This window comes from Cyprinodon tularosa, unplaced genomic scaffold (genome assembly GCF_016077235.1).
Source record: "Cyprinodon tularosa strain WSP-4 unplaced genomic scaffold, ASM1607723v1 ctg525, whole genome shotgun sequence".
NCBI lineage: Eukaryota > Metazoa > Chordata > Actinopteri > Cyprinodontiformes > Cyprinodontidae > Cyprinodon > Cyprinodon tularosa.
In genome coordinates, this window is record NW_024039258.1 from 49248 (window position 1) to 65943 (window position 16696).

At 43.7% G+C, this 16696-nt stretch overlaps 1 protein-coding gene across 1 annotated transcript in view; it reads right to left on the reverse strand.

Annotated features, from left to right (window-relative positions):
• Positions 1–3071: 3071 nt before the first annotated feature.
• LOC119795836 (titin-like) overlaps positions 3072–16696 on the reverse strand; it is a 166156-nt gene continuing 152531 nt past the window's right edge. Inside the window, 15 exon segments of the mRNA XM_038304063.1 lie at positions 3072–4380; positions 5381–5683; positions 6020–6173; positions 6265–6506; positions 6591–6747; positions 6834–11947; positions 12036–12641; positions 12763–13068; positions 13163–13738; positions 13818–14117; positions 14417–14719; positions 14819–15403; positions 15490–15792; positions 15919–16221; positions 16310–16609. Coding sequence (XP_038159991.1) covers positions 4088–4380; positions 5381–5683; positions 6020–6173; positions 6265–6506; positions 6591–6747; positions 6834–11947; positions 12036–12641; positions 12763–13068; positions 13163–13738; positions 13818–14117; positions 14417–14719; positions 14819–15403; positions 15490–15792; positions 15919–16221; positions 16310–16609 — 9845 coding nt within the window. The 3' untranslated portion in view covers positions 3072–4087.

A 16696-nucleotide genomic window follows, 5' to 3' on the forward strand; every position in this document is an offset into this window, starting at 1 on the left:
CATCAGCAGACAATGAATGACCTAAATAAAGAACTTCCTGTCTCACCCATTGCAACTTATCTTTAGAAACTTTATTTCCTGTTTGCAGAGTTGATGCAGTAACTGGAGTGAGTCAGCTCTGCAACCATCCTCTGTTTCTGCTGCTACTAAAATGTCATCTACATAGACAAGAATATGGCTGTCACATTTGGGGACAAAATCATCCAGGCATGCCAGAATAGCTTGGGTAAAAATAGCAGGGCTGTCCGCAAAGCCCTGAGGAAGTCTGGTATATGTATACTTTCTACCCTCAAATGTAAATGCAAACCAATATTGAGAGTCAGGATGAATTGGTACTGAGAAAAAAGCATTACTTAAATCAGTAACTGAAAAATACTTGTTTTCAGGGCTTAAAGTGTTTAACAGAGTGTCCGGATCAGGAACATTAGGGGCTCTTGTCTTTACAGCTTGATTTACAGCTCACAGGTCCTGAATCATTCTCCAATCTTTTTTATTAGCCTTTTGGACTGGAAAGATGGGAGTATTGCATGGGGAATCAGGGCATGGTCTGATTATTCCTGCCATGAGTAATTTTTTTACAACTGGTCTGATACCCTCACGTGCTTCCTTCTTTAGAGGGTACTGCTCTTGCGATAGTTCAATAAACTCCATATGCATCTTTTGAAATGGAAATTTGGGTGGAGGAAACTGTCCTCTTTTAGGTCTCAGGTCTCAAACTTTTTGGCAAGACAGGTTTGTCCCAAACTTGGTAAATTCCACTGTCTGTTTTATTAGCTCCTTGTTTGATCCAATAATTTTGTTCTGCTAGTGGGGCTTGCTCTTGTCTGCTCCTTAAATCTTCAGAATCAATGGGAGATTTATCATCCTCATCTTGTGAAACATATATATCAGACATACCAAACACCCCTGATGCTGCCTGTTTAGCGGTTTCATCTGCAAGTCTGTTACCACAGGAAACCGCATCCTTTACTTTTTTGTGTGCTGCACATTTACACAAGACCATGTTTTGTGGTAGTAATATAGCTTAGAGAAGCTGCTACAGTAAACTGGCATGTATTATTGTTTTACCTGTCTCATGGACATTTAGATTTAAAAGATAATTAATGGATAAATTTGGTATTGTGTGTAAACATTGGCAAGGGTTGCAAGTTAGTTTACAGTTTGACCTATTCAAGCAGAGATAATTATATTAACCTAGCTCCTATGGGGTGAAAGGGATACATTGTTAGTTTTATAAATTAAATTACATAAGTCCAGGACCTGGTACAGAGTATTTTTGTGGCTTTTGAGTTTTTGGGGTTTGGAAGGAGTGTTTTTCTTCGTTTTGATTTAGTCCAAAGGCTGACTTCTGGCTGTTAGCATGGCAACTTAAATCTGCACAAATCATTGCAGTGACCTTGCACAAACCTGCTACTGATTTTTATTTACTGCCATTGTTAGTGCTGAGCTAAGCCATGATGTTAAGAGCTGAAAGCTAGCCACTGGATTTACAGGCATAAAACCGAAATTTATCATGTTTTTCAATCATGTAAGCACATGTAAGCACATGTAATCAAGTGTTGTGCCTGAACGCGTTCAGGCACAACACTTGATTCAGGTCAGAGAGCTCCGCCTGTTTCAGGTCAGAGAGCTCCGCCTGTTTCAGATCAGAGAGCTCCGCCTGTTTCAGGTCAGAGAGCTCCGCCTGTTTCAGGTCAGAGAGCTCCGCCTGTTTCAGGTCAGAGAGCTCCGCCTGTTTCAGATCAGAGAGAGCTCCGCCTGATTCAGGTCAGAGAGCTCCGCCTGTTTCAGGTCAGAGAGCTCCGCCTGTTTCAGATCAGAGAGCTCCGCCTGTTTCAGGTCAGAGAGCTCCGCCTGTTTCAGATCAGAGAGCTCCGCCTGTTTCAGGTCAGAGAGCTCCGCCTGTTTCAGATCAGAGAGCTCCGCCTGTTTCAGGTCAGAGAGCTCCGCCTGTTTCAGATCAGAGAGCTCCGCCTGTTTCAGGTCAGAGAGCTCCGCCTGTTTCAGGTCAGAGAGCTCCGCCTGTTTCAGATCAGAGAGCTCCGCCTGTTTCAGGTCAGAGGGAGCTCCGCCTGTTTCAGGTCAGAGAGCTCCGCCTGTTTCAGGTCAGAGGAAGCTGGTGAACTCACCGATTTGCATGATTCAGGATTATCCTTCAAACTCCATCAGTGAAAACAATGCATTGTGGGGTTTTAGGAAACAGTCGCTCAGCAGAATTTTTTTGAAGCAGTCATGTTTTTTAATTCTCGATAGAATCTGATAAAGCGTTGAATGCTGGCTTCGTTTAATGAGCATCTGGGAGAACATTGCTTTCTCTGAGAATATTATTTCAAATCAATTTATTTCTCCTCAAAGTTGAGATTAATATTACAGTTTAGCTTCTTTTTTTTGCATGATTATTTATTATGAAACAGAGAAGTTTCCTAAATTATTCTATGTGATCAGATCATGAAGCATTTCAGCACCAGGGAAAGTGTCCCATCTCCACCTGTGGTGCTAACCATGCAGCACCGTATGGTCGATCATTTAGTGGCTAATTAACGTTTCTGTGATTGGCGGCCATCTTAGTGGTGGAAGTCGTGCTGCTTGAACCGTCTGACTCAGAGTTCTAACTTTCAGCTGTTTTGCTGCCGATTTTCAGATCTGAAATTCCACCTCAGAGTCCAAACCAAGCTTTTAACAGATTTAAACAGTGCCCCCTCCTGTTAACAATTCGTAATGGTTAAATAAAAAAAATGTGGTGGGGGCTAAGGTTTAAAGTCATATCTTTTAGAATATGATCCATGTTTACAATCAGTCTTTATAAATGATGCTCCTGCAGTAAAGGATCAAATGGAACAAACTTTTTAATATCTAGTAGCTTGACTATTTAATATCTAGTAGCTTGAGTGAAATGATTTAAAATATATGTTGAAATATCTCTGGAAATACCAAACGTCTGACAGGAGGGTGAAATTTCTTTTTACCATAACTACATTATTTTATTTTATTTTGCATCTTTGCTAAATCCTCTGTTCTCAATGCGATGGCTGGAAAACAAGTCAAAAAACACAGAAGAGGCAGAGACACTGTTTATAGTGCTGAAATCATGCTTTATTAAATCAGTAAAACTCAAGGAGGATGATATATAGGTTCTACATCAGCAGATCAATAAAGTCATCGTCCAGGGTAAAACCATAACCTCACCACAGATGAACTCAGGGATGCGGATAAAGGAAAATTAAAACCCTGACTACTGACAAGGCGAAACGACTACAAACTACAGACACTCACACTCAAAACAACAACACATCAGCTATGATCCTCCAAGAGGTGGCGCTGCTCCTGCACAGCAGGGCTGCTGTTGACTCCCCGTCTTCAGGCCAGGAGATGTTGCTTAGTGAAGCCAAACCAGCCGTCCTGTGCCAGAAGCAGCGCTCATGAACAAAATGAATCTAAATGCAGAGAGAGCAGGCCGCTCGCCCTCTCTGCCGCTCATCAAGTCGTGGTGGTGTGACACGTCCGTCTGAGCACAAGGCCGGTTCCTGCTGCTTACATGAGGGTGATGCAAACAGCACTCAGGGTCTTATGCTCATGGTACAACTCCCATAGAAGTGTAATATCACGCGCACAGATGCGTGTCCAAACCAGAAGTTTGTCTTTTTGTTTCTGCTTCTTAACATCAACAGGGAGCCTCTCTACCTGTTGAGGCAATCTTAAGACTTCAACTTATCGTTGAGGCACAGAGTTTAGTTTCCAGGTTTAACAGGGTATTCGTTCCAGCGGAGACTTTCTCCTGTTAACCAATTATAGCTTCTTTGAGTTTCAGTTAATATTATTGTCATAAATAACAATGCATACATTTCCCATAACCGGTAAACTCGGCTATATACATTATGTACATGTCACAGAAAAATGAAGTCAGAGTTATCCAATATGGCACATTTTACAACTTTAGACTTTAGTCTAGTTTGGCATAAATTAACGTCAAGTTTGGTACAAAAATAGTTCCTATTTACAAGAATATTCCAGATCTTTATCAAGTAAGATTATTGTAAATAAAAAGTTTAGGACTAGGGGAAGAGGGGAAATCATTTTTTTCTCTTTTTTACATGGACCGGACGTGAACGTTTACAGTTGCGGAATCAGAGCCAAGCTCGTTGGAGAGTCGGAGCGTGTATGCGCCGGCGTCGGCCTCCTTCACCGCAGAGATCATGAGGGTGGAGAGATCAGCCGCATTATCCACATGGAACCGCTGGTCTCCGTTGGGGAGGGTTCGACCTGAGCGGAGCCACTGGACCGAGGGAGCAGGATCCCCGGAGAACAGGCCGGCCACGGTCAGAGACTTCCCTGGCTCTGCGCTTACATCCTGTGGAAGCGCTTCGATCTTTGGTGGAGTGCCTGAAGACAGCAGCAGAACCAAATCAGTGAACATGTTTTAGACTTTTCACAACTTAGACTTTTACCTTCAAAATTTGAACTTTTGAGGCATTTTGAGGTTGTTTTTTTTTGCTGTTCCTTCATGCTGAGGTTGTAAATGAAACAAACATCCTTTAATTGATCTCTTTCACAGAAGCTGCACAGAAAAACACCCAAAGGTTTTTTCTTCAGCTGCTTGTAAATTTTGCACCAAATATCTCAAATATAACAAAGAGTGAGAAGAAATAAGTTTGGTTTGTCTTTACGCTCCCAACTTAGCAGAACAGAGGCATAGCAAGAAATTTTAATAGGGGTGGGCATAAGCAGATAGGCACCAGAACCTAAGGGTCAATCTACACTGTACAGACAGGAACGAGCACGACATCTATATAAAGACAAACTACACTTTCCTAGAGCCTTTGCTAACAAATAGACACATATATTTAAACATCCATGCTGTCTAAATAAAAGGTATAATGGTCAAAATTTCTGGGGTGAACACTACTTATCAAAAAATTGTTCTGCATAACATTATTTACATGTATTAAAATCTACATTAACTGGATTTTTAAATTATTATTAAAGTAGTTATTTATCTAAGATTTCACCCAAGACTCGTAATTAACTTGCAGAGACACATAACTTTCTCTTTACCCTATATAGCACAAAATTTAGCTCTGAAAAGAGCATAAATTCTGTATATATCAACTTTAATGTTAGTATTTTGATGTACATAATTAACCACAGTGTTTTAGTTGTCAACTAATTGTTAATATATGAAAAATTTAAATGTTTAATACTTTTAAATATTCCCCTTGAGAGTATTACTGCTCCCACCATCTGTATTGGAGGGAAAAATGGTAGGGGTGGCCAATCATTGGCTAAGGGTGGCCATGTCCACCTCTGGCCCCCCATCTAGCTCTGCCACTGGACGAGAAGGATGCCTAAACTTAGAGCAGGTCAGGAGAATGTAGGGTCTCACCTGTCTTAGGCCCAGCAGTGAGCGCCTTTACATGCGAGCGGGCAGACATTCCTACGCTTTGGCTGCTGGAGCTCATGGACACCACTGACTCGGTCGCCATGGCAGACATGCTGGCTGCAGACATGCTCTCAAAGGAAAACTGATCGACAGCAGAGTGGGAACTGCTGCTGTAGCTGCTGGCCTGCATCAAGGCAGCTTCCGTATAAACCGATGAGGCTAAGAAACTTTTCTGCATGCTCATAGCGGCCTCAGTAGAAGCTCTTTGCTCGACAGCGGCCATTTGTATTGGTTCCTCAACCAGAGCTGTAAAAATGCAAATAAGATGACAGTGACAGACTGTGTGCAGACTGCAAGCAAACATGCTGACATTCTTTGGGTTTCTGAGAACTAATTTATTCAGACAAACCAAAGCATAACAGGTCATCAACACACTTAAAAAAACAGTAAAAATAAATTATTTGTCATTCATATCTTGCAGGGGTGCTAAAAATCTCAGATTAAAAGCTTAAGTCTTAAACCTTGATATTTAAGTATTTTCAGGCATTGCATGAACATTTTAATGTCAATTTCGCATGCAGATAATTTAACCCTTTCAAACTCCAGTTAATTTGGTTTTGCTGAGTAAAAGAGGCGACCTACAGAAGACGTTGAGCGATGATGTCGCAGAGCACTGCCCAAACTGGTTCCTGGCTTTTATTGTGTATTTCCCGCTATCTGCAACCGTTGCCTCAGAAATCTCCAGAGTAAACTCGTTCTTAGAACGTCTTAGTTTGATATTTGGAGAGACGAATATCTGGAAAGACATGTTTGTTTTTACTTAAAATACAAACTTAAAAATGTTTTGTTGATTAGAAAGACTAATTTTGGAAAAGAAAACTACTCACCAATGCGTTGTCTTTCAACCACTCCACTTCAGGGGAAGGGTGGCCTGAAATTTCACAGGTAAACATAACGGTTTGTCCCTCATTCACGTTTTGGGACCTGGGTTGCAGCAGGAAGTAGGGCGCTTCTTCGACGGATTTCTGGATTTCTGAGGACTTCACCTCTGTTACAGAGGACGATGTTACCTCATGGATTCTTTCCTTTTTCAGGACTTCCTCCGATATTGTTTCAGAGCTCTTTAAATCTAAAAAAGGAAAAGCATTAATTGATTTATTGCAAAAAAAAAAAACATATCTGTAGATTGTTCAAACAGGTTGCCTCCACTTACCATGTACTGTAACTGTGCAGGTTGTTGACACTGCTCCAGAAGAGTTGGTGGCTGTGCACCTGTAGACCCCACTGTCAGAAACCTCTGACTTACAGATTTCTAGATGCGCTGAACATTGGTCCTCAAATAATTCATACTTTCCACCTTTAGATATTGTCTAAAAAAAAAAAAATCGTAAAATACTTAGAGTTGTTTAAAGTTCAGTGAAGACTTTTAAATCATTTGCTTATTTAAATCTGTTACCTGTCCATCCTTTGACCAAGAGACCGTAGGTTTAGGCTCTCCTTTCACCTTCACAGACAGCTTCACAATCGAGTCACAGGATGCAGTAACGTCACTGAGCCCCGCTGAAAAGACAGGCTTCTTTCCAAGAACTGGTGACAAGACTCTCTTAGGTGACTTGACTGGAGGAATTACTTGCTCCCTTTCAGAAGGAGGTGGGGACTTTGGAGTAGGAGACTTGGGAGTTGGTGACTTTGGAGTAGGAGACTTGGGAGTTGGCGACTTTGGTGAAACTGGAGACTTTACTCTTTGAGGTGATTTGAGTGGCTCGGGTGATTTGACTCTTTGGGGTGATTTGACTGGCTCGGGTGACTTTGGTAATGGAGATTTAGCCTCTGGAGAAGTGATTCTAGGAGAGGCGACTACTTTCTCCTTAGACTCAGACTTGTTGATCTTTAAAGTGAAATGGGCTTCCTGTTTTCCACCAGCATTCTCTACTAGCAATGTGTAGCTGCCTTCATCTGACATCTCGACAGCAGAAATTTCAAAGGTTGAGTTGTACTGAGTGGAAACAATGTGATGCCGGGCGCTGGGAGCAACAGTTATCCCTTCATGAAGCCAGGTGATTGAAGGTGATGGTTCACCATCCACATCACACTCAAATCTGGCGTTGTCTCCTTCCTCCACAGTCAAGGACTTTGGTTTGGTCAGGATTGTGGCAGGAACTCCAGGCTTCTCCCTTGGCTCCTCAATGACAGCAGAGGTCTCTTTTACGATTCCAGTGACAGTTTCCTCAACAGTTGTTTTGGAAGAAGAAACATGGTAGACCTCTGTTCGTGTCATCTCTGGCAGGTGGGCTGTTGGTGGCTCCTCCTCTTTGCGGAAAGATGAAAAAGCAGCATACTCTTCCCCTGCTACATCCAATGTAGCATAATCTGAGGTTTCTCCTTTAGCATTCTTGCAGATTACACGGTATGTCCCCGAATCTTCGGTCACGCAGTTGTTTATCTGGAGAGTTAAAACTCCACTGATGTTGGTCATGAAGTATTTGCTGCTCTGATGAATCTCCTTTCCATTGTGGAACCATTTGATCTCCGGTTCAGGTTTGGCTTGGATATTCAAAGTAAACTTTGTGTTTGAACCGTATGGCACACGATGAGATCGCATCCTGATGGTAATACGTGGGGCATGATCAAGGCTGAAGGGAGCCTGTGTTACAACTTCAACTGTCCTCTCAACAGACCTTCTCTCAGATCTAATTGCCTGTTTTCTCTCCTCATACCTAGACAAATAGTCCACTTTTGGATAAGTAGCATCTGTTTTTGAAGCTTTTTCTAAGGCAAAAGATTTTGCCACCTCTGGTTCAGGCAAGGGAACCTTTTTTATGGGTTTAGGAATATATTCTGTGGCAAAAGTTGTCAGATGCTCAGATTCAGTGGTCTCAGAGAAGGTTGAAACTGAAACAGCTTCCTTCTTAGAGGTCCGTGTCTTCTCCTCAAATTCCATGCGTTTAAGTTGACTTTTGTAAGAAGAAAGTCTCTCCGTGGTTGTATGTGGGCGTAGCAGTTCAAGATCTTCCCTCTCTTCGTACACTCGTTGCTTCTGTCTTGGAGGCCTGTGTGTGGCTTTGTCGTGACGCTGGCGAAGGTCAACAAAAGTAGGTCCGGCCTCATACTTAGAAGGAATTCTATAGCAATCATATCTTTTCACCTCTTCTCCTCCTTCCTCATCACTGTAGACTCTTCTGGGAGATGTTGGGCGCAAAGCAGACAGCTCAAATCGAACTGGGCTCAGGCTAGGTGGAGAAGCAGAATAACCAAGTTCCAGCTCTTCCTCTAAACGGAGTCTCTCTTCCTCTGTTCTTTTCATTGAGAGATATTCGCCTGCAGGTAGTAGCAGCTCCTCATCTGAGAGATCTCCCAGAGACCTCCTTCTGAGCCGGCGGTAGACCTCTGTCTCCGGAGAGGGAGTGCGATGCCTTGCGGGCCTCACTGTCTCTAAGTCATCCTGCGTCGTAGAGGAGATGCGCCACTTTGGCTTATAATCTTCCTTGATCCTGATGGGTACCTCATAGAACTGCTCCCACCGAGACAGACGGATACGTTTCATTCTCTTCTGTTTGATTTTATCCATTGGCTCAGGGAACTCATATTGATCCCGCAGCTTCTTGTACCATTTCATGTCAGAGAGGGGCTGGAAGTGTTTTATTTCTACATCCTCCTCTAGAACAGCTGGATTTATGACTCGAGGTGTAGGAACGACATAAGGCATGCGAAGCCTTTTCTCATCAGCACGCTTCTTCCTCTCCTCCTGTTCTTTCTTTATCTCAGCCTCAGTCTTCTCTCCTGTCTTGGTTTTGACAGCAGGTTTGAACATAGTAGCTGCCTCTCTGACAGCTTCTACTGCTGCAGGTGGGAGAGGTGTGACAACAGTGCCAGTCAATATCTGAGACAGCCTAACCTTTTTATCCAGTTCCACCTGTCCAGCTATCTTTTGCTTCTCCTTTTCGCTTGGCTCATACTCCTTCTTTACATGAGTTACTCTTTCCACTTTAAGAGTTGCCTGGCAGCTGGCAGATCCAGCAGAGTTCGTTGCAGTAACTCTGTATACTCCAGAGTCCTCAGGGAGTGTGTCTCTTACATGAAGGATGTAGTAATCCAAGCCCTCGTGAACAACTTCGATGGATGGTCCAAAGGCTAAGGGTGTGCCATCTTTCTCCCACTTCAGTGCTGGGTGGCCAGAAACTCTGATCTCAAATCGGATGTTTTGACCCTCTTTACACTCAATGTTTGCAAGCAACCGTTTAAACATGGGTCTCAAGGTGAGGTCTGCTGGTTTGGGGCGGGGAACAACAGTGAGGCGGGCCTTGCAGCTGTCATCACCATACCTGTTGCGGGCCACAACACTGTACTCAGCATCATCCTCTTTTTCTAAGTTGTGGATTATAAGCTGATACAAGCCTTTATCACTAATGAAGGTGTATTTTCTATCATCATGTCCAGGGATAAGTTTTTGTCCGGATTTGTGCCAGATGACACGAGGCTCAGGGTGAACGGTGATGGTTACGCCAAAGCGTATATCTTCACCAAGATAGGCTGTGCGGTTGACCAGGGGAAGAGTAAACTCTGGTGGCTTCTGAAGCATTCGGGCTGTGTCCACTCTTCGCTTTGTCCTTCTTATCACACGAGTAGTGAAGAAGTCACGGTAAGATCGAACCCCACTGACAAATAGCTCTGCATAAGCGCTATCCTCACCATACTCATTCACAACCTTGCATCTGTATGTACCGTCATCTGCTCTAACGATCTTGTTAATGGTTATTACAGCAACTCCGTCCTCATACTCAATTTCATACTTTTCTCCGGTCTCAAGTTGCCTCACACCACAATACCATGTAACTTCTGTGGTGCTGTCATAATTCTCAATGTTGCAGATGAACTTCACACTATCTCCTTCACTGACCATGGCATGGCTTAGCTGGCCCGCAACGGGGCCATGTTCAAATGGAGCAATGTTGACTTTAGACACAAAAACACCACGCTGGGGCCGGATGGAGCCACCGCTGGCAACACGGGCAGCAGAAACTACTGTGCTCCATTCCTTCTTGACAATTGCCTGGTAGTATCTCTTGTGTCTGCCTGTTGGAAGTGCCCTGGCACTGATCTCTTCTGCAGGTTTTGTCAGCCAAGGATGCACCAGAGCCTCAGCTGCAGTCATACGGTGCTTACGGTCCTTTGTCATCAGACGGTCAATGAAGTCTAAGGCTTCTACGCTGACTTGCTTGAAGGACTCATCATCATAGCCATAGGCTGCGTTTGAAATGTTATCAATCATTTGTTGGTTGGTTTCAGCTGTGAATGGATTAAGTCCACTTAGAAGCACATATGTAAGGACACCTACTGACCACATGTCAGTAACTGTGCTAACCATGTCACACTGGTGGATCTCGGGGGCAGCGTACTCTGCAGTAGTGTATTGAATTTTGATTTGTTCTCCTGGAGTCAGATGTCTAGACTGCCCCAATTCAATGATCTTGACAGTTGAGCTGGTTCTCGTTGTGTATACAATGTTCTCAGGTCTGATATCAAAGTGTCCATATCTCTCAGAATGCAGGTATTCCAGAGCTGAACAAATCTGCCTAATATAGTTAACAACCTCCCGTTCATTGAGCTCAAACTCTGCTGTATTAAGGTGCTCAAAGATGTCTTGGCCAGAGATGAAGTCATAGATCAGCACCAGCTCTTCTGGGCTTTCAAAGGACTCATGAAGGAGGAGGAAGTTAAAGTGCTTGGCCAAATTGATTGTTGCAATTTCTTTTTTAATTATTGCTTGATCAGCACCTCTAACTTTCACAAATTTGGCCATGTATGTCTTCTCAGAGCTGATGTCAACGCAGCGATGAACAATGCCAAATTGGCCTCTGCCCAGTTCCTCTGCAATGGAATATTTGTTGTGCAGATTCTTGGTGTCAGAGTGTGGGGCTTTGCCTTTGCGGACTCGGTCAGTGTCATCAACTTCCCTGTCATAAAGCAGAACTCTGGATTTGTCTTCTTTGGTCATAACGGGTCCACTGCTCTCAGATGGGGCACTCTGTCCAAACTTGTTCTCTGCAATAACTCTGAACTGATAGCTTGTACCACCAAACAAATTAATCACTGTGTAGTGGGTGTCACGGGACTGTGCAACACGTTCCCACCGCTCAGCAGTAGTTGGACATTTTTCAATGATATAACTTATAACCCTGCTGCCACCATCATTGGCTGGAGCCACCCAGTTGAGTGTGACAGAATCTCTTGACACATCACTGGCTTTGACACCACGAGGTGGATCGGGCACATCAGCAACATCCAACTCCACGGTTTGTTGATCAATGCCAAATCTGTTCTTGGCACAGACGATGTAAAAGCCAGCGTCTTTCTTTTCTACTCCATTGGCGAACACCAAAGAGGTGAAGGATCTAGTGACAATCACCTGGTAATGGCCATTGCTGTCAATAAGATCTTGTCCCTTTTGCCAAGTGATGACAGGATCTGGTTTACCACTGAAAGGAATCTTAATATTGACCACTTCCCCACGCAGAGCTGGGATTGCTTCCTTGTCCTTTAGGTTCTTTGGCAGATGAATCTTGGCAGGGACTAGAAATAAGAAAAAAAAAACGTTATATGATTTTAATGTTAAAATTCAATAGCCTTAATTGATCAAATGACATGTCTTTAAGCTTACTTTCAACATCTAGAGAGACTGTGGCACATATCGAGCCTCCTTGGTTGGTGGCTCTGATCTGATAAACAGTAGAGTCTTCCTCATCAGCCTCAGTGATAACCAGCTGGTGATATCCTCCCTTAAATTCCTGGATTTTGATCTTCTTGCCATCTGAATGGATCTCCTTTCCTCGTCTGAACCATTTAATTACAGGTTTAGGTTGTCCTGTGATCTTGCAGACCAGGGTAGCATTGCTCTTGTACTTGACACTCATGTTCCTCAGCTCCTCCTTGAAGGCAGGTGCGCGTACATCTACAGCAGTTGCTGGGATGATGGGAGCCGTCTCTTCGCTGTAGTCACTTTCTCCACCTAGGTTTTCACACTTGACACGGAAGACATATTCAACGCCTTCTGTCAGGCGCTTGACAGAGAACACTGTTTGTTTGATCTCATCTGTGGTAACTGGAGTCCAATCAGTCCATTCCTTTTTATCCTTCTTATGTTTCTTTTCAACACGGTAGCTTTTTATCTTAGATCCACCATCACTTACTGGAGGTTTCCAAGAAAGCACACATGAGTCCTTAGTGATACCAGACACGACTGGTGACAGTGGTGGTGATGGTTTCTCTGTGGATAAATAAAGAGAAAAAACTGTGAAGACTTTTGCATTGAAGCCTCGGTTGTACATTTTGCAATATTAAGCAAACCATATTTTCTAAAATAAATCCTGACATCATCTTCCCCTTACCCAGTTGGCTCTTAATCAAGATGGGGTTGGTGAGCTCTAGTGGCTCACTGTTGCCATATCGATTCTGAGCATAAACACGGAAAAAGTATCCAGCACTGTCAATCAGGTTGGGCACCCGACAGGATGTGCTGTTAATGGAGGAAGACACCAGTTCCCACTCGGTGCCCTCCTTGTCTTCTCTCTTTTCCACAATATAGTTGGTGATCATACAGCCTCCATCATCTTTGGGAGGTTTCCAGCTGATGATGACAGAATTCTTAAGGAGGGCCTCCAGGACAATGGGTCCCTGAGGTATATCAGGTTTGTCTGTGAAGAGAGGTATAGGATGTCATTGTATAAAAATCTGGCAATGCTTATCTTTCACTCACTGTATTAGGAAGAGTTAATTCAGTTAACTTACCATAAATTTCAACATTGAAGGCCGTGTCAGCCCTGCCAAAGTGGTTATGCAGTCTAATCCTATATTTGCCTCCATGGACTCTGCGCTGGACATTCTTTACAATCAGGTGTGTGTAATGCTCAGTGGTCTCAATGCTAATATCCTCTGTGTTTTCCAGCGTTTTAGCCCCAAGCAGCCACATAATCTTTGGCTGAGGACGGCCAATATAAACGGCATGGATGCGAAGAGTTGTTCCAAGTCCGGCATAATAGGTTTCTTTCAGTGGGTAATCTGGGTGGAAGGATGGAGCAGCCTCCAGCACTAGAACACCAGTAGTCTCAGCTTCTCCTGCTTCATTAATGGCCTTGCAGGTGTATTCCCCTTCGTCTTCCTGCTGGTCTGTCATGATAGACAGGGAGTGGTTGCGGCCATCAGAGCTCATCTCGTACTTGCGTGACTCTACGATCTCTTTGCCACAATGGTACCACTTTATATCAGGTACAGGTCGGCCAACAATCTGGCATTTCATAACAGCAGGCTGGCCAAGCTTGGTAGTGACCTCATCCATTTCCTTCCTGAGGCTTGGTTTACTTTCAGCTGTGGGTAAAAATTATAAATGTAATATATCTTATTAAATCCGTAGTATATAGTAAAAAATATATGAAGCTCGACTTACAGATCAGTTTAGTCTTGATGCATGTGGCAGTCCTACGAGGTCTACTCATTCCTGTCTCATTCTCAGCAAAGACTCTGAACTCGTATTCTGTGGCCTCAGCCAGTCCTGTCATGGTAAATTCCTGCTCCTTAATTCTCTGTTTATTGCACTTCTTCCAGGAACTCTCAATTGACTTTCTGTATTCCACCCAGTAGCCCAGGACTTCTTTCCCTCCGTCACATTCTGGAGGTTGCCAGCGAATGGTGATAAAATTGTTTGTCACATTTACTGTGTCGATCTCTCCTGGTTGGCTTGGTTTGTCTAAAATGAAATAAAACATTTAGGTCAGCTTTGTTTTCTCTTACATTGTGAAGTATAGATTCCTGTCAAATATTTAATGTAAAACTAAAGGTGGAACAACTTTTGCATTTACCGTTACTGAAGGTTATCTTTCTCAGGGAAAAAAGTTTAGTTTTAATCAGAAAAAATAACTATGAGTTAACACAAATAGTTAGATCTCAGTTCATTCATTCATTTACTTCAGTTACTGCAAACTTGTAGTAACTGCTGACTGCAAACATGTAGTATACCATATCATCTTCTCAGGACAGAATACTCACCAAATGGATCTTTGCAGGTGACGGGATCGGATGCTGATCCAGCCTCGCTTTCACCTATATCGTTGACTGCTACAATGCGGAATTGATAGTCTGTATCAGGGGTAAGTCCATGTAGCGTAAACATGGTGGAGCTGATCTTGGTCTCATGGCGGACCCAGGTCTCAGTGGACACCTCCTTTAACTCCACAAAATAGCCAGTGATTGCAGAACCTCCATCATCCTTTGGTCTGGACCAGGCCAGTGCCACTGAGCTTTTGGTGACATCCATGATCTCTGGAGGGACACTTGAAGGCTCAGGGGGACCTGGTTTTTTGACAAAAAAAGAATTCCAATCTATGCAGACACAAATGGATGACTTAATACTTTTCAGAGACAGCTGCTCAACAGAGATGTAAAACTTACAGAGAGGAGTCTTCGGTACCAGTGGTTGCTCAGATTTAAGAGATGCACTGATGCCAAAGGAGTTTTCAGCAGTGACTTTGAAGTGGTACTCTGTTCCCTCTTTTAAACCCTTAACGACCAGCTGAGTCTCTGTTACCCTAGAGTCCACCGTGTACCAGGCATTCCTGGCTGCTTCACGCCTCTCTACAATGTAACCAAGGATCTCTGAGCCACCATCATCGCTGGGTGGCTTCCAAGAGACCTTGACAGAATTGGCTTGGATTTCTTCAAACACCAATGGTCCCTCTGGAGCACTTGGGCGGCCAATGATCTTGACCTTAATTTGGGCTTTCTTCTTGCCTACTTTGTTCTCCAGCAGTAGCTCGTATAGACCAGAGTCACTCCTCTCTGCTCCCTTGATTACCAATTCACTGGAGTCCTCACTGGAGGCAATCATAGCCTTTGTGGAGATAGCTCCAGTATCCTTAGACCACTTGCAGGTTGGGAGGGGTTTGCCTTTTATCGGCACAGAGAGTCTAACCACTCCTCCATAACGGACAATGTACACATCTTTATATTTCAACTCCAGTTCATAGTCAGGAGATTCTGGAAAACATAATATTCGTAATTTTTAATTTTTTTAATCTCATAAACTTTGTTGTTGTGCAGACGCAGTAAAGTTTTCTTCTTACCAAGCCTTTCAGTCACTTTAACCGTTCCTGGTACTTCTGCAGGTTCTCCGGAACCTCCAGCGTTACAAGCCATTACACGGAACTTAAATTCCTCTCCTTGCGGCATGTTGGTCAGTGTGTACTCGCAGATCAGAGATGGAGTTGTGTTGCACTTGATCCAAGCGACAGAGCCGACCTTCTGCATCTCAATCAAATAACCATCCACCCTAGCATCTCCCTCCTCATCAGGTGGGCTCCAAGCAAGCGACACAGATGACTTGGTAGTGTCTGTGAGCCTTGGGTTTTGAGGACAGCCAGGAGGATCTGCATGAATAAAAAAATAGGCAAAATGTTGAAGATGCATCGTTACTCACTTTTACAAAGCTTTTCATGGAAATATTTGTAACTTTGCAGAGGTATATCCTCAGGCCTTGGTTTTATTACACTTACCAATGGGATCTGTTGCTACTGCTGGTTTAGATGGAAGACTAGGTTTGCTCAGGCCTCTTGCATTAATGGCTGTGACTCTATGTTCATACTCCAGGCCTTCAATCAGCCCAGTGGACCTGTACCTGGTCATAGTGACTGGGTTCTTATTTGCCCGCACCCACCGGTCAGCCCTGACCTCTTTGCGCTCAATGATGTAACCAGAAACCTCAAGACCACCATCTTCATCTGGTTGCTCCCAAGCCACAGTCATTCCATCACGAGACACATCAAAGGTGATTGGACGACCAGGAGGACCAGGCACATCTGTAAAGGAAGCAGATTTTAGCATTCTGCCTCTGTCATAATGCATGCATTGTATACAGAGTATAATCTATAAAAACAAAGATCTTACTCTTCAAGCTCTTGCAAGTGACAATCTCAGACTGCAGGAACTCCCCGGTTCCATAGCGATTAATGGCAGCTACGCGGAAGACGTACTCATCTCCTTCAATTAGGTTCTCAAACCTGAACAATGGTCTGCTTACAGAGTCAGAGACAGTCACCCAGCCTGGTCTGTGAGCATCACGCTGTTCTACTAAATAGCCACTGATAGGAGCTCCACCATCTCTGACTGGAGGCTCCCAGCTGCAGGTGACAGTGGTGGCATCAATCTCATCAAACCGTATGGGTCCATTTGGTTCATCGGGTTTGGCTGACAAAGCAGAGAAAGATACTCGGTTTTTATTTGTGCCCTCCAGATCATGATAATGCAAAAAGTACATTTAAATTCAAGTTGATC